Raw genomic sequence first — 26795 nt, forward strand, 5'->3', positions numbered from 1 at the left:
GCTTATTGACCTAAAAATGAAGAAACATTTATTTTCAGTATGTCTTTTGTAAAATTTAATAACAGAATGAATCAAATGTGGTAATTCAATAACAGCTGAGTTGTTCACAGTCGATAGAATTACTTCACCAACAATAGAAATATAATATTTATCAAGTCATTTACAGATACAATTAAATGTAGTATCGATAAATCTAATTTATTCGTACAGAGTTAGATTGAAACGTTGAGGCGAAGCGCGGGGGCGGCTCGGCCCGAGTCACACATCGCAACAAACACCAAACTCCAAATAAATCAAACCAACATAAAAAACAATAGATTATATTATAATTTCATTAAAGTACATGGGATTAAAACACTAATTCTAGTTCCACTATTTATTCATCGCTAATTTAAAAATTACATCAGATAAGTTACACATAGATAATTAAATTAAATAATCACAATTATGTCATATTCTAAGAATAATAGTATTAAATTATGCAAGAGTAAAGTACAATGTTTACGTTACATTAAGTTTAATGTGTGAAATGAATAGTGAAACTAGTGTTATAGTAGATTACACCATCACGGGAAGTGATGTGACACATGTATTAGATACATTACATCTTTAACCGCTAATAATAATTTATAACAAGTTACACGATATAAGAAACGGTTCGACTCAACACAATGAATAAATAGAAAAATGAAAAACGTTATAGCCGAAGGCGAGCAGGTATTGGTTGACAATTCCGAGAATCCGCCGCCCCGCGCCCGCACGGTACATTTTTTTGGGATTTTTTCAAATTTTTTATCTCACGTACTTTATAAATATCTCATACTTGAAAAAAAATTACATTAAAATGTATCGGAAAGGTGCGGACGCTAGCACCGCATACACTAGGCGCGACGCAACACAGAGCACGCACACACACACGCCGCTCGAGCGACCCTTACAATAGTTACATTAACGGAATACTTTAAGTCTAAGGACGAGTGGCGGGGCCCTCGCCGCTATACAATTATACCATTAAACTGAAACGATGACAATATTTAATTTATCGCAAACACTAGAGAAATGCAGGTCCAATACGATGGTAATATTGTGTGTCATGAAACAAAATGTATATTTAAATTCTTTTACACACACACTAGCCGGCGGCTCACTTCGACGTCATCATGGTGACGAATTCTGCAAACAAACAAAAAGAGCGCATTAGTGGGGGTTTAACGTCGCCCGAACACCACACATCACACGACCCCTCTAAGAGATACGGAAACAACACAGATATAGTAACCGACAGAGAGAGAGATGCACTAGAACAACCTGTTAGAACGCTAAGTAGCGGAAACGCAAGCTTCGAGCTCGCCGCACTACTAGGGGACGCGAAATACCACCCGAGCGCTCTCCCCCTCCCCCCACTACCCGCTACAGTAACGCTACTCGTCCATGCACTACGCCTACGCCTGTCGCTCGCGTCCCGTGACGTCACGCGACGTGTTTGCTGCTCGTTCGGTGCGAGGGGTCGAGGTGGTATTTCTTCGAGACAGAAAGGTTAGACATGCAGCGGGGGCCGCGCGGAACGGGGTTGCGGGCGGCCCCCGGGACACAACACCGACCCACACGACACGGGACAGCTACCAGTGTTGCCAACTGGCCGGGGCGTTACGGGGAGGTACATCGAGGGGGATGCCAGAGAGAAAAAAGTAAAAAAATATATCGAAAATATTATAAAGGATCCGTCAAAATCGAAGGCGAAAAAACTACCGAGTCCGCCGCGTTGGGCGGACCGTGACATAGGTGACAGACAGTGAGTGCTACGATAGATAGAAACATGTACGTAGGTGGCAACACTGCAGAATGTAGGAACAGTTAATAACGAGCAGCAAACCATTGAATGCACTGTGTACCTAGAGGCGACGGACGTAGGCCTTGCGCACTAAATATATCGAGATCACAGCGTGTCCTTATGTTAGTTACTAAGCTAGCTAGCGGCCCCCGTCGCCGCGCGCGAATATCATTTGCGCGAGCGCATGGAAGTCTGCAAACAGACAAATCTCTGTCGGTCGCCGCTACCAGTGTGCTCGATTTAAAACAATACATTTTTAAAACACAATTAAGTATGGCTAAAAACAATCACAATTTGCAATTTTAAATACGTTTTTGGAAGTTGAGAGATTTGAGACTAATAACATATGCAATTACTTTCGCCAGTATTAGGGGCTTTAAGTTGATAGAGGTGTGAATTGCAATAATTTAAAAGAATAGTGTATAAAGCATGCATATGTTACAACTCATATATTTTTTTAAACTTAAAACCATGAATTCTTAAAGTAAGATTTGTTATAATCACAAATTAAAATACTATTTATTTGAAGAATAAATCCTAGTCTTGCTAAATTTCAAGTTGATATTATGCTCATATACTAATAGATGATTATGGTCCTATCAATTATTAATAATAGAAATGTCCTAAGAAGCAATAAGAATACTTGTAACGATAAAATATAATACCATTATATTTAGAAAATCACGTGCCATTCACTAACAAGAGATGCGTGGGCGGCGCTCATATTTGTTGATACACAATATAGAACAAAATAATAAACTATGATCCATTAAAAACTTGACAGAAATAATTTTAAATCATAGAGCTATTCTGTCTTCATATTTAGAACAGAGCATACCAACATTGATATTCAAGTCTACCATATGTATTTGTATAAGTATGTCAATACAAAAAAAATCAATGTTATAGGTATACCATGTATATAATTTTCATTCAAACATCATTGCTATATCTAGTACTAGCGACCCGCCCCAGCTTCGCACGGGTGCAATGCTGATACTAAATACACTACAGAAAAACTTTTAACGTTGTATATAAAAACATAGCGGCCCGGCCGGCCGGTACCGCCGCAAACGGTACGCCCCGCAATTTTTAAATCTGTAATATCTTCGAAAATATTCAGTTAAATCATACGGTGTAAAGGGCCATATAGATCTATATTAAATGAACAATGTATTCAAGGTATTTAATTGGTTAAGGATTAATGCTGTATTGGTTAAAATCGCTTCGAAAATTAGCCATTATTTGTCGTAAAAAGTAAATGACAAAAAAAAGTTATTGTGGGTTATCCATAAGAGATAGACATATGCCCATCGCGGACTTTTCTGTAGACCTTTTCAATGTGTACAATACTTATAGTAGAGCCATTTTAATAGGCAACATTTGACAGTTCAACAAAATTCAACAACGTAACCTAGTAACGACGACATAGAATAACATGATATTTCGTTTTGTTGTAACTGCACATTTGCTTAACTTTTTTCAATTTACGATTACATATTTATAATAATAATGACCGATGCAACTAATTTTAGGATTTGATTTTACTGATAAACCATTCTAAACATAATAAACATTTTCTTATTTAAAGAACTGACGTCGCTACAATTTTGTGTCATTAAACCTTTTTTCTTTTTAAATACCAGAGACGTTACTCTAAAAATCGAAATCTGACATCTAGAATCGAATGCATTGATTACTTGGGAATAAAAATCATCATAAATTATTGACATGTGTTTCAAGTTCGATTGACAAATGTTTCAAGTCCGTATCGATTAATTCGCTTTAATCGATGTTTTTAAGCAGGTTACCACCCTATGAAGATAAAATTGATAGATGTCAAATGTTGCCTATTAAATTGGCTCAACTATAGTACATTATTTTGATAAAACTCGTAGGGTTCAGACTTCAGCCTGCGTTTGCAATGTAAGCGGATAAAATGTAATTATTTACGACATCACATTAGAAACCTCAAAAATAACAGTACTTCTCCACTATTTAATGGATGTTATTATACATATAAACCTTCCTCTTGAATCACTCTATCTATTAAAAAAAACCGCATCAAAATCCGTTGCGTAGTTTCAAAGATTTAAGCGTACAAAGGGACATAGGGACATAGGGAAATAGGGACAGAGAATGCGACTTTGTTTTATACTATGTAGTGACTAGCATTGAATTACTCAATACTTTACGCTACCAAGAACTATATACAACAACAATAAATAATCTTCCCCACATTTGACTCCGAACAATTTGTCTGTTTTCCATACTATTACGCGCCCAGAAGCCACGCTTCTGTCATCCCTTATTACACGCGCTTTATGAAGCCACGCAATTCCCCACTTATTACACGCGCTTTATGACAGGTATAACACAGTTAACCCTTGCCCATCTGCTCCTAAACACACGAACCTATCCAGTAAACCTACATAAACATTCTCTAAGCCTAAACCCCCACGGCCTTAAATTGTAATATTGACATGATTTTAAAAGAGCAACTATGGAGTGTTGCCGGTTCATCTCCATAGATACCGCTTTCCGAATCGGTGGTAAATGTTAAAGATATGAAATGACGATTCAAAAGTGCTTTTTAAAACACAAATAAGTATGGCTAAAAACAATCACAATTTGCAATTTTAAATACGTTTTTGGAAGTTGAGAGATTTGAGACTAATAACATATGCAATAACTTTCGCCAATATTAGGGGCTTTAAGTTACTAATTTATTAAAATAGCAGTGTATAAAGCATGTATATGTTACAACTTATATACCTACATATTTTTGAAGTGAAAACTTCTTTAGCGGCGTTGGGTATAAAATCTTAAACTCGCGTCAGGACACGTGGCCTGATCGAAAAAGCGTAAGACGGATACCATTTCAAAATATCAAAATATCAAACCGTGAATTCGTTTAATTGAATAAATAAATGCTTGAGTTTGAGTTTGACCCACCCATGTACCCCATATCTCACCTTCATAATTGACCTGTCCGTCGCCATCAATGTCCGCTTCACGGATCATCTCATCGACTTCCTCGTCCGTGAGTTTCTCCCCGAGGTTCGTCATCACGTGGCGCAGCTCGGCCGCCGATATGAACCCGTTACCGTCCTTGTCGAACACGCGGAACGCCTCGCGGATCTCCTCCTCGCTGTCCGTGTCCTTCATCTTCCTGGCCATCATGGTCAAAAACTCGGGGAAGTCTATCGTGCCGTTGCCTGGAATATGCGATAAATACAAGAATTAAAGACCAAGGATAAGTAAATTCGCATATGTTAACGAGGTATCAAAATAAACTGCACTTTCCAACATGTAGAATAAATCAAGCAAAAAATAGTGTGATATTTATGACTATTACAATATATGTATAATAAAATACCGGATAACTTTAAGAATCTCCCAGTAAGTATATTTAAGGAGAAACTGACGAAATGGTTATTCGAGAAACAATTTTATGATATTCAAGAACTATTTCCATTCAAATATTTGCACACCCAGATAGTGGGTAGAATGTATTAGCGCCTTTACATTGTAATAACACCTTTTTTGTAACTACATTCTTGTAAATAAATATAATTTGAATTTGAATAAGCTTCATATGTATTTGTGATGATATCTTCTGAAAGTTTTGTACACAGTGAGATTGTACACAGATATGTTTATAAATTTCTGGCTAATTTGATGCCATGGAACAGAGTTGAAGACTACAAAACATCAAAAGTAGTTTTTCTTGGTGAAAGAATTTGAAATTAGGTTCAGCGGTTTATAAGTTTACTCATAGCACAAAAGAAAATCAAATCATTGAAAATTGCAGTTTCTCTTTTTAATACGATATGTTAATATGTAAGTTGGATCTTTCATTCAATCTGAAATATTTAAAACCTTGAGTAAATACTTGATAACCTTCAAAACGGTAGAGAAAGTAAAAACTTACATAATTATTATATTGTAATTCCGTACAAAATTGAAATAAACGTACGATAGCTAATTATTCACGCTGCCGACAAGTCTATACGAAGCCGTCTTTTTGATCTACGCACATAAGTAGTAAATAATCCGGTTTATTTATAATTAAATATGATAATAAGGTCAAATACACATACTCCCAACTAAGTAGGTCCACTTTAACTACCATAACAGAGATCATTCAACACATGAATAAATCAGAAAAACCAGTTAATAATATTAATGAATTTACATGCAAATTTAAATGAGTGCTTTTATCGAATTGCTATCGTTCATTGTTACATTAATTAACATACTTTAGCACTTTAACATAGTATAATTATTGTTTTAAAATGAGAACATTTTTTTCTTCGCCTTTTAACGTATTAGTTGCAAATATCAGCAACGGACGTAGATACAATAATATCGCCACGAAACCTATTTTATTGGTAAAATTAATAATTATGCATAGTGCGATAAATGCTATTTTAAGGTCTACAGTATAGGTATTATTACTTCGAGAAATGACGCTTTCTCTGGTACAATCTAGTACTTTTAAAATTAATGAATCCGATCAAAAGAGCTGCCAGTGTTTACGTATTATCTCTTTGCTCATAGCTATTTAAAGTGTATGAGAGAATCAAATGTAATTATGCCTTAGCATACGCGATTAAAATGTTTATGAAAAGGCCATTTATTTTAATAATAACTTGCAGATACAAACAATGCGAAGTAATATAAGCAAAAAGTGATTATTTAAAGTGAGATAAAGATGTCATTACGCAAAAAATGCCTACTAAAACAAACCACCTCATTTCTATGCGATTCATTTCATGCTATATTACAGTCGGCAAGGACAAAAAACAATGGCCAATATTAAGATATTAAACAAGACATGTATTTGGATGCAAATCACGTCTAGATGTTTACTATCACGCGCATCCAATTCACACAGAGGCCGTGAATCTGGAAGACATTGATTGATTTGAGTTAACAAACATGTTATTATATGCGCTTGTAATAGGTACATAGCATAGCACCTATGTAATAGGATAAGCATATGATTGGGTGAACAGCAGTGGATTGCAAAAAGTATCGAAAAAGGAAATAGGGGATTTTTAATCAACTTTGAAATTAAGAAATTCTATTGTTTCAATAATTCGACGGTACCTTCCCACTTAAATAAAATACAATCGCTTTTTGTATCTTGTAATTTTAATTACCAACCCAAATTGTGCTAGGCAACCAGTTTTTAAAGCATGACTAATACATCCAAATATACTTGAGCAAGCGATAGAACAATATCATTATATTTTTTCGTATCGCACTCCGCAATTATTCCACCCACAGCTCGTATCTCAAGTCAAACTGTCAATTCGACTCATTTGGCCGAAATATCTAGCCAAACAAACGCTGTCAATCCGGAGTCAGTGAACCAACGATCGGGATCGCAAATATAAACACAAAATGAATGAACTCGTATATAGTTTATGAGCATCATTACCAATCAATCCGTGCATTTGAATATTCGTATCATTACGCTACGCCATGGCGCCGAAACCTTGATCCTAATAAAGAGCCGCTGTAAACAACGCGTTCACTATAAATGCATTATTCACGGAAAACTGTAACGAATAAAATTTTCCGCTTGACGGCGACACGGTTTCAGGTGTATTGCCTATTGGCATAGTATATACAATCTGCTTCAATGTTGTTCAGAGCACAAGGCAACATCATTCGGACAATTACGTCCAACTACTTCCTACATCAAAGTTAACGCCGATGTGTGCTCCATCAATTCTGGTAATAGCATTTTTCCGCACCGCTCTATACAATCGAATTAGTCCAACCAGCCTATTAATAGTTCCTAAACGCATCGGTAATCGCACATCAAACGTCGTAAAAATAAGTGCAAGTTAAGTTTGGCGACGCTAATTCTGTGGCTAACCTTTCGGAGGCGTTGCTTGCTATAATTAGCCGGCACGTGAGCAGAAGTTTCGAGAATGCACACCGGTTCCTGCCGCTGCTGGGACGCATCTGGCCGATTGGCGACACTGCCCCCGTTAAACGTCTTCCTTATGTTCTACCGAGAAGTGCTACATCGCGGTTGAGCTGCCATAGCCGAATAATTTCATGGAAACATGTGATTCATAAAACCTTTTAAGCTATCCAATATATGGGCTAAAAGCTATGGTGATACAGTGTTGTTTAAAAACAAGTCGTAATAGGAAAACGCGCAAGTTTATAAATAACAGCAGGAAACGTTTCACGATATACAAAGAGACAGAAATTTGTCGGTTTATGTCTCAAAACTCAAACAGGCGCCAATTACGTGCGACAAAGACGAATGTTTAGCAAACACGACATCCCTAGCCTCTTTATAGATACGAGTAAAGATTTAACAGTCGTTTCGTATGCCGTGTGTGTAGCGGCTGTGTATTGTTCACGAACAAAAGCCTCCGCTCGCCTTGAACTCGACCACACCTACATCTCGACATTTCTCTCCATATTTGATAGAACCTGAAATCTTCAATTCCGCGTCCAACACATTTATGATTTCGAGGTTAAGTTGAAGGTTATTTATTGATATGATTCGTAACATTCATTATTGGAATATTCGCAACCAGAAATATTGTAATTAGAACGGTTTGAGGTCAACCAGCAGTTTACAATTTATGATCTCCAGAGCTTGTAACTCTAGAGTCTAGACAAAACCTCATGAAACTAAACACGTTAGTAATCTCAGCCTCAACGATCATACGATCCAACATAGCAAAACCGCAGTCGACCACATATCGTTACTTCAGAAACATAATACCCAGTACATACAATGCTTGTTAAACTACTCGCGGTTAAGAAAAACTAACAAACCCAACTCGGCAGTACGCAAACAAAAGAACTGACTCATTTATAAACAAAATCGGTACAATGGAGTCGATTATGGCGAATCGAGTAATCAAACCGACAATCTACAGCCAATTGAGTAAACATTACATTTCGGCTTAGTCTAAATCTGATACAGATGTAACAATAATGTTTTTCATAGTCTTAATCTCCATTACCATTTACACCGAGACGAGCGATTCCATGCTACCATAATTGAGGCAATATTCGAGCGTGTATCAAGTAAACAATGTGCTATAATTAATGCAAAAACAAGGTGTATGACTAACCATGTGATAGATGAGATGTCCCTGTTAATCATTTTGCGTCAGTCTGCTTTAGCCGTAAACACACACAACATGGTGTATTATATCAGAGGCGTGACATATTGTGCCTAACGCTGCGAATTCAGATGAGATCATCTAGAATGCCCAAATTGGAACACATATTTTTAAGGCAATGGTTGAACATAAATCAGGTTTCAAATAGCAACAATGCGCGATATGGCAAAATTAAACCGAATGCTGTTTGTCTGTCTGAAAATACGAATAATTAAACTTCGATAAACGCGATAAGAGGGTGATAAGATACGTTCAGATTATGCGGCGGGTAAACTCCATTCGCTAGTAATTTAAGGCGCTTTATCGCAATTTTAATATGTGAAATTAATAATGACAAGTACCAAGTACGTTTCGTGCAACACGTAGTAGGTACTTAATAGATATCTGCATTAAATAATTATATATCTATTGGCCTTGGTATAGAGATAGTATACGATAACAATGCGGCGATCGAAGACGAAGCCTTAGCAAGCGAGGACGCGTGACTCAAAATGACGTCACTGCCGGAGGTTTTTGCGACGCTTCCAACAGCCGCATACTTAGCAAAGTGCGTAATTTATCAGCTCGCACTTGTTTGTAATCACTAAGCTATGTTACTTATCGCGTTTGAACAGTTCTACCTATTATTAAATATTTGAGTTTGAAACGATACGAGAGAACCGGCAGTAGGGCAGAGCTAAGTGAACTCAAGATAGCCAGCGCTATATTTAGAGAAGCAATAAAGCTTTAATGTTCCTGAAAGCAACACAGCGATCAGTAAACAATCCGAAAAAATGTAAATAAATTAGAGCGCCGCCGATCTTGCTTTTGTCACAACGCCAGCGCGTCGAGTAAGAGTAAATACGTTGTTTGCAGTCACTGTAGGGCTACCAGAGCACGTGTATACAAATCTCGGCTAAAAACACTTATCATTTAACAATAATTTCGATAAAGAAATATCTTCTTTGAAGATGACTGCTTAAAACCTACTTATCCAAGATGCTGCTTTTTCACCATTACTTCAATTACCAGAAATGTATTTTACTCCTCTAAAAGTTAAAAAATAAATAACAATTCTCCAATTCAAAATTGGGGACATATTATTAAAACGGCATGATAAAAAGCGAATCAGCTAGACGCAAACCCTAAGAAAATGTAGCCGGTTGGTGCGGTGGGCACACGCGCGGCTATCGCGACAGGCCCGCTGGCCACACGCCAACCCAATATGCAAATTCATTTGCAATCCGCGCCCAATGCAGACAACACTCGATTAGATAAGTCAACACCGCGCTTGGCACTCGCATTTCTGACCAAATGGAGCGCCAGCACACGTTTATGTCAAACTATCGGAACCGGTATTCGCCGTGCACAAGAATATCTAGATTATTATCCAAACAACGAGTTTCTGCTCTAAATTATCGTAGACTGGGATCAAAAAATGTTTTCATTATTTAGCAGCGCAACATAAATCATACCATGAAGTCTTCAATAATATGTGGCCAGAATATTTCTGAAAACACAGATTCTATGTGTGATACGGTAATGATTCCTGTGGACGTACATCGCTATGATCAGATGTGATAAACCAGAAATAGAAAGGATCTAAATGTGTCCGTGATTCAGAATCAGAAAGGGCACACGATGAGCGAGCAATTAGGACAACAATGGGTCAGCTATTTGAACGCTCGCGACTCGCTCCTCGGGAGACATCACTGGGTCGATACGATTGGCGCCGTCCCAACTTTTCACCTATAACTTCTTCAATCGATTTTCCTTAAACAAGTTTGATTTGTCGCCGCTATTCGAAAATACAATCTTATATATAAAATTCTCGTGTCACAATGTTAGTCTGCATACTCCTCCGAAACGGGTGGACCGATTCTCATGAAATTTTCTGTGCATATCGGGTAAGTCTGAGAATCGGCCCAACATCTATTTTTCATATGTACCACGGGCGAAGCCGGGGCGGGCCGCTAGTTAATAACAATGTGAGATAAAACATTCACTAAAGATTTAACCGATACTAATTGGGTAAACGCGTCAAGTCGCCGCCAATTTTGTGGTCATCAGTAAAGCGGCACTTTATCTCATTTATAGCGCATGTAATTACGAGACACAAACCAGAGCCATCACAAATTCCTCGCGCGACGAATGTACGTCTAAATTACATAAACCAGCTATTGTTAGCGCTTAGCGCTTGATAAACGGTTATTAGTAAGGAAATAAGCCGCCTCTGGTGACACAGGTCAAATAAAACCACAAACGAGAGGAAAATAAATGGTCCCACACAAATTGCCTGCAAAGGACTAACGACGACAGCGTGATGGCGCGAACTACATAATAATGAGCTGAGAAAGGTCAGCGTTGATGTATTGCCTGTCTCTATTAATAAATAGTCTACTTTCGTCTACATTGTATCATTTAGCTGTTCGAGATTTTGGCGATGTTTGATACGTAGGGGACATAACGACGATGCTAGAGAACAATTCATGGAAAATAATGGAGCAGACGGTATAATATTACGCTCTAAAAACGACCTCGATCGGTTCCGAGTGGATCGATAGCGGAGCGGGTTATTTGACCCGCCTCTAACCTATTTTTATTGTAATCCGCACACAACTGGTGCATCTCGCCCTAGAGCTGCACCAATAAATCACAACGATACGATGAGGCCATATTGTCAATTAGAGTAATAGAATTGCCGACAACTGCAATTACGCCAATCGTCATTATGTTGTAGTTTGTACTCTTGACCTCGTAACGTAAGCGCGCTAGAGGGAATCGATATTTCGATACAGTGCCACAGTGTGGTACGAGCCGGCTGTGGATAAATCAATAAATGGAGCTATTGTGGGGTCGAATGGGGTCGAGCGGAGCGCGAGACGCAAATCGATCTTAACGTAATTAATAATTGACGGCTTGTCCGGTTCTTGACGGTACGAATATTCTCTGTATAGTCTCTTTTCTGATCTTTTTCTTCGATTTATTTAGTTATGATTTTTGTTCGTATTCGTTTCTGGCATATGTTCAGCATATTGATTTTTAATAAAACTATGTCAAGCATGTATGTAATGCCGCGGGAATTCAGTTGACGTTGCTATCGAACGCGACACGTGTCTGTCTGCGTATTGATCGTCAGGCTTCACCCTCCCCTCACCTTCAATTTAACAATCGTATGCTTTTAATTAAATATACCTAATACAATAGTCTCTCGGGATTTTTTTAGTTTCACGTAGTTTAAATTTATAGCTGAATAAATTAATTATAGTTGATGATCTAAGTGTGCGGTCATCCGTTTGAAATGTGGCGAACAATTCTTCGATAGTTAACTTTTTATAGCGTCTGATATTGTACGTTGTAACGCATATGATGGTGCACATTTACGAAAGCTTTTTTTTCCGAATGACGATAGGTCCAGAACTGATTTTCCGTTTGGAAGCAGCATTGTTCCGCAAATAGCATTAGAGGAGAGCGGCGCAGCGGCCGAGCGCCGTCTCTCTCGGACAAGTGAACGACTTCTTATCGCCGCTTGTGACATCACCATTAAAATTACGATTCAACAGTAAACAATTCGGCTATTTTTCACGAACGAGGTTAAACTGGCCATTTGTTATAGACGGTGAGTGGAGGAAACCGATATTAAACATTAGTGGGTGAAAAATGTAAACTGAAACGGCAAATTTATATTTCGATGTTCTATTATAGTGGAATTTATTCGGTTGCATCGAACCGTTTTAGCGATGATGCTTTATGGCTGATAAAAAGGCACTAAGGAGAGGAATGTATGCGCAGTTAACTGGGCCACTGCACTTCCTCGTATCAAGCATTGGCCTCATCATTTCGCAACTTGGTTGCGAGTGATATTCCCGAATTGCACCAGCAAATTGCAATCGGAATGCCATAAAACCGTATGTTTGAAGAGCGGGTCAATGAAACTTATTTCCAACAAAGAAACCAAAGTTCAAAGATCTTAAAGTCTATTGCAGCCTTTATGCTTAAAATGACCTTATTTTTTGTTTGGAAAATAGATTCTAAGATTCGGAGATCGTGCACAAAAAAGTAGCGAATTTTAAGAATATGCCTCAGATTTGCAATAAATCAGATTCAAATCTATTTATTTAAGAATTGTTGCGTCGAAATAACTTCAAAAATCTACAATCTGATGTTCTACAACTTATCCAAGTTGTAGAACTAAATACAGCAAGCACCAGCGACCAAAAGCAAGCACTTTTTATACTGATCTTTATATATAAAAATGAATCGCAAAATGTGTTGGTAAACGCATAACTCGAGAACGGCTGAACCGATTTCGATAATTCTTTTTTTATTATATTCCTTGAAGTACGAGGATGGTTCTTATATAGAGAAATCGTAAACATGTACCACGGGCGAAGCCGGGGCGGACCGCTAGTTTCTTATAAAATTTCTTACCGATCTTCTGTTTTGCAAAGCGACAAGTACATTCATTGTTACGTTACATATTCTTTTGATGGATTCCCGTAATACTCTCAAGGCTACCTCGCCCATAAATCGAAGCGATTCGTGTGCTTTTTGAAATATAGCTAACAGTAAGATCGATAGCCAAGCTAAACATTGTTTTAAATTGCATATTTATCATATTTATCATATTTTTTAATTTATTGTTTATAAAACACCAACCCGAGGCATATAAAATAATCAATACAAACATATGCATGATACATTGAAACAATTACAGTACACAGACGTTCAAACATTCGATTTTAATGGAAACTTGCCCAGTGTATGATAATTGCTTATGGCTAAATAAACATTTACGATCGGAAATTAATAATGGCCGTGGACTGAAACAATATACATTATTTTATGTGAATTCTTATGTACACTAAGAGAGGAAAATTAAAGTAGACTAAGACTAAGAGCTGAGACAAATGCATTAGTGCTGAATCCTGACAAGACGAAGTATATGTTATTCGGTTCAAAAAAGCATATTAAATCTCTACCATCTTTTGACGTCAAGCTCATGGGTAAGGCAATCCAAAAAGTTGACCAGGCACGAAATCTGGGCTTGTATGTCGATAGCTCATTAAGGTACGAAAAGCACGTAACCGATGTGGTTCGTAATTGTTTTTTCCGGTTGAGAACCTTATATAGAGTGCGTCCATACTTGTCTGAGGATCTTCGAGTACGTCTGGTGGAGTCTCTAGTTCTTTCAAAACTTAATTACGCTGATACTGTTTATGGTCCACGTCTCCTGGCCAGAACAGATCGGCTGATACAAAGAGTACAGAATGCGTGTGCACGGTACTGCTACACTATACCACCACGTAGACATGTCACACCTTTCCTAAATAAGCAGGGTGTTCTTAAGCTTCAAGCAAGACGCCAACTACATCTGGCCTGTCTTATGTTCGGAATTGTCAAGACCCGTATGCCTATATATCTGTACGAAAAGCTCAGCTGGACAACGAGCAGTCGAGATGTTGCATGCAGAAGCTGTGCTCAGCCACTTATCATTCCTCAACATAGTACTTAAACTTTTAGAGGCAGCTTCCGCTATGCAGCATCGAAAATATGGAATGACTTGCCGCCACCGATTAGGTTATTGTTAAACATTAATACATTCAAAAAACATCTTAAGAACTACTTAATCGATGAACAGCGAAGGTTAGATTAATGTCCAATGCTTATTTTTTCGTTTTTGTTTTTTTTTTTTATCTATTGGTATGGGTCAATCCTATCTTAAGTCTATTTATTTTATAGAACTTTTTATTTGGATATTTATGTGGGTACGTTTTTTTCACGATATGATATATATGTATGTAATATTATGTTTATCACATTATTTTTAATTAATTATTATTATTGCGTCGCTTCACATCCAGCGCAACCAGCGCTAGGCTCATGCCTGGCACAAGCTGAACTAGGTCCTTTTTGGCGGTACTGCGGGCACAATTTGTTTTAATATTTTTTATTTTTTTCTTGTTGAATTTTTTGTGTTATTTGTATGTATTCTTTTCTTTATTGTCTACTTTTTGATGTGTCGCGCTGTGTTGTCAAATAAATGTTTTTCTTTCTTTCTTTCTTTCAGTATGAGAATCCCAATTTTCTGTATAATATTTTATATTCTACTAGAATCTGCGTACTAGTTTTCACTTGTACTCGTATAAAACAAATCCTATACTGTTTCAGGCCATCAACTGTGGCAAACTGCCAATATTTATAATTTTTGACAAACTTGCAACAAGTAATGGGCAATAGACATCACGAGATCGTCATGAAAATAATACAAGAGTAGTATAACAGATTATATTAACAACTTTTGGGAATACGATACGGGATAATAAAAGTCTGGATAACAGTAGTCTGGCTTTTAGACATTAGGCAGAACAAAACATGTAGCGCTCGGAAATTTCTGGATTTAAGTTCCGTATCTGAACAGGATAATACGAACAGGAAAACATGGTTGCCAGTTATCTGAAACGCTTTCCTGTGGCCGGCGAATTAATCTGAGGCCGGAGCCGACGGATGTGCAGCTATTGTTATTCCACACGATGTACATGGACAAACATTACCTCACAACCAAGGCAATGCCGTCATCATATTTCCATTGTGATAATTAAAATTCCTTAAAAACATCGCGTTTGAATAGTGTACCTACGCCATCATTATGAGCATTTTTCTATAGCTTCCGCGAAATCTTTTTTCATATGCCGTACAAAATTGACTACTCCGATGTGATAAATTTTCTTTTATTTCTTATGAAGCAGAATCCACTACTCATGTAGAATTATGGATTCGAGTATATACCTACAGAAATATTGTGTATTATTTTCGTTCTGATCTTTTCACTTGTACCTATAGTGTGATGAAGTGCAAGATAGAAGTGCTTCTTTTCAAAGAAAAAAGGTAGATGATTAAATTTTTAAGCGTCTGATGCGTAACAATTTTCATATGGTTTTAGTCGTTTCAACAGACCCAAAGCGCAAGCAGACCACCAACAAATAATTATCACGCAGAATCCTACATCCCGTATGTAAACCATCCCAGTTGTACAAACACACACAATTATGAGTGACAAGCGTCGCTCGCGCAGTTCCGCGTTACGACAAACATATAGTATTACGTGGTGAATAAAATAGCAATTGTTATGTTAATTGGCTCTCACGCCCCACTGTAGGGCAATAATACAATAATAAACAAGGATCTGAACTGATCCCGCCATGTGCGCGTTCTCACACTGATCACAAGTATTTCTCATTAACTCGCCCAAGGCTGCAGTGTAGCCAAAATATTGATATTATTGATAGATACACAATCAGCAGCTGTCGTGTTATTCAGATTATATTTTTTAGGCTAGATATTAAGATTTCAGTGAAACGAGGTTTTAAATTGTGCTTTGCTTTAAAGAGAGTAAAGCAAGAACAGTTCTAACGTTCTAAATACTTTGTTGTTCATATTGTGGCAAGAAGCTCCCCATTAATCGTGAACCTATCGTAATGTACCAATTTGTACGAACAAATATAAATAAGTAGCCTGGCGTAGTTTGCCTTGCTTCTTCTCCATTCTAATCTATGTGTGCTATTCTGATACTTCCCGCATTAAATTAACACACAATCATTAGGAAATATAAACACTTGAGAATCTAAAAATTAAACATTACAAAGTGTGCGGATTAATTTTTGATAAATCGCACGATCCTCCCACAGTAGCCGGCGATATGATAAATGTTCGCGGCGGATAAACACAAAAGAGCGTTCGTTTAAAATATTTGCAAACCAATAAGCGATGTATATCACAGCGTCCGAACTTTGAGATTTATCCGCAATCTTTTGGCGTCGTGGAAGTGTACATTAGCCAATATGAATTTATTACAATATATGCGCCAAGATTTCAGACAGGTGAGTGTGTATCGGCTATAAATACGTATTAATCGTCTATTAATATTGTATCGAGTTGACGAGATAAGGCGTCGTATCAGGGTCGTCTCGAGACGCGCCGCTCCTACATTGTAAACAAAAACCGAAATAACGCACTCTAATGAAAATATACCACAGCAAAAGGTTGACGATTTCACAAATAACATGTTCAGCGCATAAAACGCGGACGTCGTTTTTATTGCAAACAAGGTAGGTAGTATTTAATAACAACGCTAAAAAATAAACTCATTACAATATTTGCATAGCGATAACTGTATCGCGATTCGGTTTGTTTTGCACAATTTGTTTAGACGTATGCGTTAAGCCCGAGTTCTGGGTACACGAAATATCATGTTATATTACGTATATTTAATTTGTTCTAACGTTTTTGTTTATAAATTATAGTTGGCGTGAATTTGTGGTTCAGCTATCACCCGTGAGCCGGGGTGACGATGCGTTTCACCCTGTGTTTACAACTTCACGTTAAGGCGTGTAGTAAATAGATATTGCGTAACTAAGGGTAGGTGAAGGGAACGCTGCCAGCGGCGCGATCCTAGCATACCTTTCCGCCATTCATCACGCATCCCAAACGCTCAACACGTATTCGCAGAACATGTGATTTCTTTTGTTTAACGTTAATGCAGACAAATAGACGGGCGATAAATTCGTCCAGAGTGTTACACACTGCCAGCGCAGTACCAAAAATAGAAAAATATCAATTGTTTCGCAGTTTGCACGCGTAATACGGACGATAATCAAATAGCAAATACAATTTAAACGATTATTGAAATGATTTCTTTATTCATCTACAATCTCTCTTTCTTAAAACAAATGTTCGCGTATCAGTTATCACAAGATCGTATATCGAAAGATGAAAAAAGATGAAATTACGATCCAAATATTCAACAATCAGCATTTCCATCGACCATTGCTCGCCCCTAGGGGCGACCGAAGTCGACACGACATACAATACGGCTCTATATCACTTGACCCCATCTCCTCTCACTTTACCGCTAAGACGCAGTGATGTATGGCTTCGAGCCGCACAAATTGTGTTGTAAATCTACCCGCAACTTCGCATAACTTATCCCAGTCCCCCCATTTGCAGATATCCGAGGGTCTCTATTATGCAGATGCGACAAGATTAACATTCTACATGTTTCGTATCCCGCAGTATAAGATCTCAAAGACGTACGATGAAATTTATTTGACTACGAGAATAGGACCACAATTTTATGCTAATTGAAAATAATTTGGAAAATCCAAAAGTGCACGCCTCATAATTTTTTTTTAATAAATATTTATTAATTATTATTTTTGTTTATTTAATAACAATTAAACCACATCGAATCAGACTCTGAAAAATGAAAGGGTTCTATTCCTGAGCATACTCAAGCGTAAGAGAAAAAAAAAGACTCGATTATATAGTAAAGTATTTCGGTCGCTATCGTGTTAACAAGAAAAAGGATCCGCACATACAGACACACGGACGTCCAAGACAGAACTTTTTTAAACTGTTTTTTAACTAGTTTAAATAACAAAAATGACATCAAAAATATCATGAACGTTAAAAATAGTGTTTTTTCTTAATATGTGTGTGTATGTATTATCTTACAAGTGCAATGTATGATACATAAAGACATTTTAAGTTTGAAAAATCAGATGTTTTGCGCGAAGTGACAGTAGTACCCACCTCAACGCTTCGCTTATGAGGCGTGCAATAGTATTGACTATTGAGCAATTACTCTTTTTCATATTTATATCTGTCTATATCCAGTATCAATTCAATTCTACTACTAATGAATGAACAAAATATCCCTATTCCCTTTATAACCTAATCAAAATAATGCTCTAACAAAGATTTAATTGAAATTCTTCGCGATTTTTCAATTTTTATATATAACTAGCCAGCTAAAACAATCTTATCTTCAGCTCCTTCCTTCCAAGTAGAGGTCCGCGCCGCAGTCCAAAAGCCCAGCGGCGGCGCGCCGGGTGCGGCACCCGGCGCGGCGCGGCGTCGCCGGCGTGGGCTAGTTATTTTTAAAGTTATTAGGGGGTGGGCGGGCAGTAGAAAAATCTCTCTTTAAGTTTAATAAAAAAAATATTTTTATTAAAATCAAGTAGCTTAACTATTTAGTGATGAACATAATAATTATAAACATTGCCAATAATTTTATTGGCAATGTTATGTCAGAGCAAGCAAAGGAGCAGGTGGGCCACCTGATGTTAAGTGATCACCACCGCCCATAAATCACTTTGCCGGCCTTTTATGGACAAATAAGCTCTTTTCTTGAAGGCCCCAATGTCGTAGTTGTTCGGGAACACCGCAGGTGGCAAATCATTCCATAGTTTCACCGTACGCGGAAGGAAGTTGCGGGTGAAGCGGACAGTGGTGGAGCGCCAACCATCCAGATGGTGCGGATGGAACTGGTTTTTACGGCGTGTGGTCCAGTGGTGGAACTGTGCGGCTGGTAAAAGGTGGAACAATTCCTCAGAGCACTCCCCATAGTAGATTCTGTACAGTATACAGAGAGACGCAACGTCTCTTCGCACTGACAGTGGATCGAGCCTATCGGAAAGCAGCTACGGTCATCGACAATTCGAGCTGCTCGACGTTGGATGCGGTCAAGAGGAAGGAGTTGATACTGTGGGGCTCCAGCCCAGAGATGAGAACAGTACTCCATATGCGGTCGCACCTGAGCCTTTTACAGCTGAAGTCGGTGGGCCGGCTTGAAGTACTGTCTCGATCTACTAAGCACACCAAGTTTTTTCGAGGCTAATTTAGCCTTCGCTTCCAAATGACGGCGGAATTGAACGTCACTCGAGATTACAACTCCGAGGATTCCGATATACTAAGGGGAGTACTTTTAAACCGATGTTCTACGACAAATGGGGTCTTTTTAGCGGTGAACGCGCAAACCTGTGTCTTTAGGGGATTGAACTCGACAAGATTAAGTTCGCCCCAATCCGAGACTTCTTGGAAAGAAGACTCGACTTCAGACACAAGTTTGTTTCGACTCTCATTGAGGCTTTCCTTTGAGGTGGGATAATCGATATATCGATATAGTACATCGATATAGTAGACATTGTCTACTATTTCGATGCGACGTTGCCGTGTTGTAGACAACAACGCGTGCGTGACACATGGTTCGCGCGCAAAATTTGAACTCGGCGCCAATTTTTCTGTGACCCGGCGGCGGCGGCGGCGCGCCGGGGTCTCTCGGCGGCGGCACGCCGGCGTGGCGCGGACCTCTACTTCCAAGCTACATAGCTATTCAATTAAAATATTAAAAACTTATTCAACGGCCACAAAGAAGCACATCAATACCTACCACCTAGCCATTCGATCATACCGGCGAGTCTTATCGTGGTATGTGCGATAACATTTCGATTAACGATAACGGCTTGACGGACTTCAATATCGAACCCGAGAACAAGGTTGGAGTGACCGTCACACTGTAGCATAATAATTTGAAAGTAAACTGGTAACTACTGGTTGTATTAAATGCAGTTTAACGATTTTTTATGAGGAAAATACATATTTTTTTTGCTAAATTTGTATTCGTGCACTTTGTAATCGGTAAGATTTAAATGCCTACATAAATTTTTTTATGATAGATTTTGAAACGTAAGAATTCAGTTAACAGGCGGTTTTTGCAAGATCAGATACGTGTTAATACATTGTCGCATTTATTACTGCTAAAGACTGAGTAAACTCAATTGTATCATAAATATTTTTCTTTATTAATTGTTTGTAAGTCAACTTATAAGTACTAACGAAATAATAATTAATAATGATTTAATACGCGTCAATTTACATTTTATCCAAATTAATATTAAACAAAACAGCTAGAATATAAATGAAGATACCACTTAATAATGAATACAAACGATTTAATTTTAGTGGGATTTGATAGAGACAAGACGCTAATCTATCTTTTGTGATATGTCTAAGCCCAGAGGCGTCTAAAGAGGTATTAATTGTGCAAGGAATGGTTTATTAAACGAGGCAACAAACCCTGTTTAAACTCAGTTATTGTTCACACTAATCTAAGTTCGTTTGGATAGCTTCAAATTTAGTCCTTACTAGGCCTCCTTATATTTTGTATGCCTAACGACATAATAACAGGCGCAATTACAAGAACCAGAGATAAAAAAAATGTAAGCGTGTACTAGAGTACACACGTAAGAAGTGAAACTTCTTTATGACCTTAAAAATGTCACGAGTATGGCGTAACGCAAAAATGTCACGCGTACGGCGTAACGCAAAAATGTCACGCGTATGGCGTAAAGCAAAAATGTTACACTAAATTATCGTCCAACCCCGATAAAGAAGTTTCACTTCAAAAATTCAATGGTATGTTATTCACTTCAAGTTATTTTTCGACATTTACTACCTTGAATTAGATAATACCACATCTATACTTTACTAATAAATGATAAATATCATTTTTATCAATATCGTAGTCTGATTAGGCAGTTAATCCAATATTAGTACAACATCCTTTTTCCTTGCATATAATGAGAGTGTCTCCAACCGTTTCCGTTACGTATCTGTTTTCTCAATTATTATCCAATGTAAATCAAATAACGATATACGCAGAAGCATTCCTATATTAGTTATCAGTTCATTTCAATTTCGAAGACTCGGCTAGCCTAGTATCAACACCAGACTACCCTTTATCCTTTATGTTACCCGTTTATTTGAATTTTGAACACCAGGCGTAGGATAGCCTGGTGTTTAAAATTTATTATGGAGTCATAAAGAACAATATTATTAGCTATCCGTTTATTTGAATTTCCCGGCTAACCTAGTATGGATACGAAGACGGATTCACAACTTACCGTCCGCGTCGACCTCATTGATCATGTCCTGTAGTTCCGCCTCCGTGGGGTTCTGTCCTAACGACCGCATCACCGTGCCCAGCTCTTTGGTTGTGATGGTGCCGTCGCCATCCTTGTCGAACAGTGAGAACGCCTCCTTGAATTCCGCGATTTGTTCCTCTGTTAGTTGATCCGCCTGCAAGTGGAGATAGAAATTGATAGATAGTATATGGGTTATTGTTAACATTTTTCAATGCATGGTGTCGTAATTACTATACCCACATAGGAGATCAGCTTAACTAAAGTTAAGTGTTACTAATTTCTGTAAATAATTTGGAAAATCCAAAAGTGCACGCCTCGAATTTTTTTTTAATAATTATTTATTAATTATTATTTTTGTTTATTTAATAACAATTAAACCACATCGAATCAGACCCTGAAAAATGAAAGGGTTCTATTCCTGAGCATACTCAAGCGTAAGAGAAAAAAAAAGACTCGATTAGTAAAGTATTTCGGTCGCTATCGTGTTAACAAGAAAATCCTCCGCACACACGGACGTCCAAGACAGAACTTTTTTAAACTGTTTTTTAACTAGTTTAAATAACAAAAATGACATCAAAAATATCATGAATGTTAAAAATAGTGTTTTTTCTTAATATGTGTGTGTATGTATTATCTTACAAGTGCAATGTATGATACATAAAGACATTTTAAGTTTGAAAAATCAGATGTTTTGCGCGAAGTGACAGTAGTACCCACCTCAACGCTTCGCTTATGAGGCGTGCAATAGAGCCGAAAATTATTTATTTATGCACTAATTTTGTCTATACTGACTTAGGAATTAGGGCAAACTTATCCCAAAATATGCACTTAGCTTGACCAGTTACATACAATTAAGTTATAAGCATTATCGTTCTCATTATACAAGAATGATTTTCCAAGAAATCAGATTACTCACACTAAAACCTTCAGAAGGTTACTAATTAAAACTTGTGTCATTCCTTACTCATGTTTCCATGAAAAATCTTGTCAAGTTTCTTCAAGTCAAGTCTAAACTCGATATAAATCATCAATATTCCAAATATATTGCAAAATTATCTACACTGATAACCATCTTTAAATATGCTATCAAAAACAATACCATATGAGCGACTTAGACCTAGCGCGCACAAGCAACTTTGTCTCCACAACTATTTTGTCTCTCCACCAATGGGCTAGTGTGAAAGTGCGCGCACGTAGCGACGCAACTCTCCATACAATTGATGGGAGCGACAAAATAGTTGCGGAGACAAAGTTGCTCGTGCGCGCTAGCTCTTAAAATTACATACAAGGTTTCATATGAACTATACAATGTATTAACAAATTGTAGAAGAAAACAAAAGAATAAATAACAAATTCATCTTGTAAATTGTTAATTCTTTTCTGTTATTTATGAAAATCAATTTACATACCACTGTGACAACCATTGTGAATTGTGTAAGAAATGGCCAAAGACTGAACGAATAATGAGCTTGAACACAACACAGATAAGATTATTACAAGATAATTTTACTGTTTGATTAAACACGTCACACTGCGGGCTACATGTGTAGATATCATTTACTGCATTATAATAAATATTATCATTTTAACATATACCTATATTTGATATGATTAAATATATCACCGTATTAGATAGCGCTTTAGACATGAAATTATTTTATTATTTAAAATATAAGTTGTTTGAATAATAACATGTGATATTTATTTTTATAAAGACAACATACATGTTATCTCATATTTGTATTTGTAACAAAATCAAGTGAAAAAGATGCTATTGGAGGAAAATTATAATAATATGATAAACTTGCAAATGTACTTGTCAATTTTATTATTAAACATGACTACACTAACTTCAATATAATTTTAATCACCAAGTAATTTACTGATAATGGCTTTTAACTGTAATTTTGATAGTAGTATCAGTAAGATTACAATTTTATGCGTCTTATCAAAATTTATCAATATGAAAATTTCATTTGATAAAGACTCAATTATAATATAATCGGCTTTATGTTTCCGCTCTTGAAAATCCCGATTTCAGAAAACAATCCATTTTTTATAAGTCTGTATGAAGTGTGAATTTCTCACCATGGTAACTAAAAATAGAGAAGACAATACACATGATATTGATATTTATCCGATTAGTGACTATATAAATCAATATTATCAATTGGAAACAGGCTATTAAACACTTAAGATTACAAACATTACAGCTATGTGCGGACAGCACACACCACATCCTGTATCAATAAACTGTATCTTTAGCTAATATTTTACTTCTATGTCAATATATACTTGTTCAATGGTACCTTTAAATTGTTTTAACATGATCGCTTAACCATTGTCAATACTAAGTAGTTATGTAATTAGATTTGGATGTATAAAGTTAAGATCTCAAAAACTTCTCTCTACTTTTAGTTTAATTTCTAAACAATTTATTTTTGTTGAGATCAATGATAATAGACATTTATAAAATTGAATGCACAATAACTAATTTTTATTAGAATATAGGCAATGACATATGCATTATTATTACACAGGCATACCAAATACAGAAATTCAAGCTGATTACTAAAACATACAATTAAAACTGAAATAATCAAATTAAATCCATTATCAGTAAATCAAACATTGAAAGTTTGAAATGGCATGAATTATACATAAATGTGTGACACATAAGATATATTATTTATGTTAGTACAACAGACACTCGGCACAATAAATAATGCATAGATATCTAATAGTTACCCCATTAAGTGCACAGATAATCCATACTAATATTATAAATGCGAAAGTAACTCTGTCTGTCTGTCTGTTACTCAATCACGCCTAAACTACTGAACCAATTTGCATGAAATTTGGTATGGAGATATTTTGATACCCGAGAAAGGACATAGGCTACCTTTTATTGCGAAATATGTACCACGGGCGAAGCCGGGGCGGACCTCTAGTATAATATAAAACAAATTAACATTGTACTAAAGCTAGCCATTCACAAGTATGAAATTTAAAGTTTCTACAGTATGAAAAAACAGTCAAAATTATTTATAAATTTCAAGGTTCAACTAAAAACCAGTTATGCTCAACTTACTGGTACTTGAGATTGAAGTATAAATTCATTTTGAAATTTTTGAATACAATATAAATTTGTTAAAACTTGAGATTGAAATTACCTACATAATAAAGAAAGGAACTAAAAACTGAATGAGATAAAATTGTAAAGCATATTGATATACCTGTAGAAACCTTACATCGATTACTGAAAACTAGGCAAAAACTGTAGTGTGTAGGTACATAAAATAAAAATAAGCAAAAAACTTATTACTTTAAAACTGATATAAAGATTAAGTATTACATAGCAATGTAATACATAGAAAAAGTAAACTAGGGCTTATATCAGGTAAATGAAGACACCAACACTAATTGAATTATGTGCCTAATAAGGCTTCATTCATCATTACTTGATTATGGAGACATTTTATAGTAGTTCAACACACTTGAGGTAATATTTAGAGGTCTAAATGCAATTATTGTTGTTTCTATGTCACTTAACATTTTGAATAATACTTTTTTGTATTATCAGTTGTAATATTAGCATAATTAACAAATATTGTTTGTTTTCTTACATTTTTCACTTATAAACTACTCACCATTGCCTTAGTTGAAAGTAAACTTGGATTGAACCAATAGAACTAGAGAAATCAAGTTGCTTAAGGCTATGTGGGTATAAGACCGGCGACTGGTTCAAGTGCCGTCGGGTTGGACGTGGTTTGCTTACAATATTAACTAGAATGTGTCACACAGTTAAGCATTAAACGAGGAAAGCTAACGGAACTAGTTTGCTGAATTACGTATGAAAACTAAGCGAGAATGATGAGTCAACGGGCGTTTGACAGGTGCGCCCGGCCGATCGATCCGCGACACTGGGGCGCGACACCGTCTCAAATACCAACAAACGATTCAAATTGTTCCTTCCGAAGCTGTTACCAATCGAGCCCTCAAACAGAGTCCGTTAAATAAGCTCGAAATCCAATGAAACGTCATCTAGCTGTCGGCAACACCTAACAAACTATGGCGACGGACGTTTCTCGAGCTATCGTAACGGTCGCCGATGGGATTTCGTTCTCAAATTGCACTTCGTCCCCTTTACCAGCATCCGAATGTTCCCAAATATATCCTCTTCATAGCTTCGCCTATGTACTCATTCCGCAATGCGGTAAAAAACGGCCATCACAATAATAATGGAGGCCGTCATCACTATAAACACCGATAAACCGAAGCTCCGAAATATACCCTGGAATAGGTACGGGACGCTTCCTAGAAAACACTTCCGGCTTTTTTTTGAAGAAAGGACACTCACCATAGTCGATTAACTTGGATTATCAGGAGCTACACTAAAAAAATCACAGACTACGCCGCAAAGCGACCACACAGACCGACGGTTGAACGAATACTGCCGCCCTCAGTCGCGCGAGCGGCCGCGCCGGGAAACTCGCGACCGTGCGCCGCGCGAATCGTTCGTAATCGTTCAATCGAATCGCCGCACTGTCATGACCGGTACCGATTCTTATTCGTTCACGACAACTTTTCGTATCGTTGCGTTTTGTACATGCAAGTCCATGTCTCGGGACGCACGGTAAGAGATTAGAGCGGATCCGCGAAGGATAGTCGGTTTTATATTGGGCGGACACGGTGGCACGAAGCGGCTAGCGGCGCGCGCCGATTGGGCGTCCCATACCTGCAATGCGTCACTGCGGCGCGCGCGCGAACCGGCTACCGCCTGCCGGCCGCGGCCGCTGCGCCACGCCGCACCGCGAACGGGCGCGCTGCCCCAGTTCAGGCCCGCCTCACCCGCCGCAGTGCCGCCCGACTAACGAGATATCAGCTGGCGGGAGTGCGCAGGCTTCCCGCCGTCGCCGGTGCCCTTACCTTGTCAATGCGTAATACGCGCCTCTCTAGACATCACAATGCAATTATTGTTCAATAACAATTACTCATTCCTGTTGTTGCTGGCTTTTCAATCTTATCTTACGCCGAATTTAAAAATATTTC

The 26795-nt window shown here is 37.4% G+C and overlaps 1 protein-coding gene across 2 annotated transcripts; it reads right to left on the reverse strand.

The window, feature by feature from the left end:
* Position 1: 1 nt before the first annotated feature.
* On the reverse strand, positions 2–26262 carry LOC149483092 (calmodulin). 2 transcript variants are annotated; one of them, XM_089703219.1, is made up of 4 exons: positions 26104–26262; positions 21723–21897; positions 4807–5049; positions 2–1173 (listed from the first exon to the last, which is right to left on the reverse strand). In XM_089703219.1, exons 1-4 carry the CDS (start codon positions 26104–26106, stop codon positions 1145–1147), a joined length of 450 nt encoding a protein of 149 aa, XP_089559345.1. In that variant the 5' UTR covers positions 26107–26262; the 3' UTR covers positions 2–1144. The 2 variants fall into 2 exon arrangements, with proteins under 2 accessions (XP_089559345.1, XP_089559344.1); XM_089703218.1 differs by lacking the exon at positions 26104–26262 and adding an exon at positions 23153–23182.
* Between the last annotated feature and the right edge of the window lie 533 nt (positions 26263–26795).

The sequence above is a fragment of the Colias philodice genome, chromosome 14, assembly GCF_061535455.1.
Source record: "Colias philodice isolate Cphi_HAF_F1 chromosome 14, ilColPhil1 Martin Lab GWU primary, whole genome shotgun sequence".
Lineage (NCBI taxonomy): Eukaryota > Metazoa > Arthropoda > Insecta > Lepidoptera > Pieridae > Colias > Colias philodice.

Coding starts and splice junctions, on each gene's coding strand:
- LOC149483092 (XM_089703218.1), bottom strand. Junction 5,050..21,722: donor CAATGAGGTCGACGCGGACG/GTAAGTTGTGAA, acceptor CGCATATTCCAG/GCAACGGCACGATAGACTTC. Junction 1,174..4,806: donor CGGACAGGTCAATTATGAAG/GTGAGATATGGG, acceptor GTTTGTTTGCAG/AATTCGTCACCATGATGACG.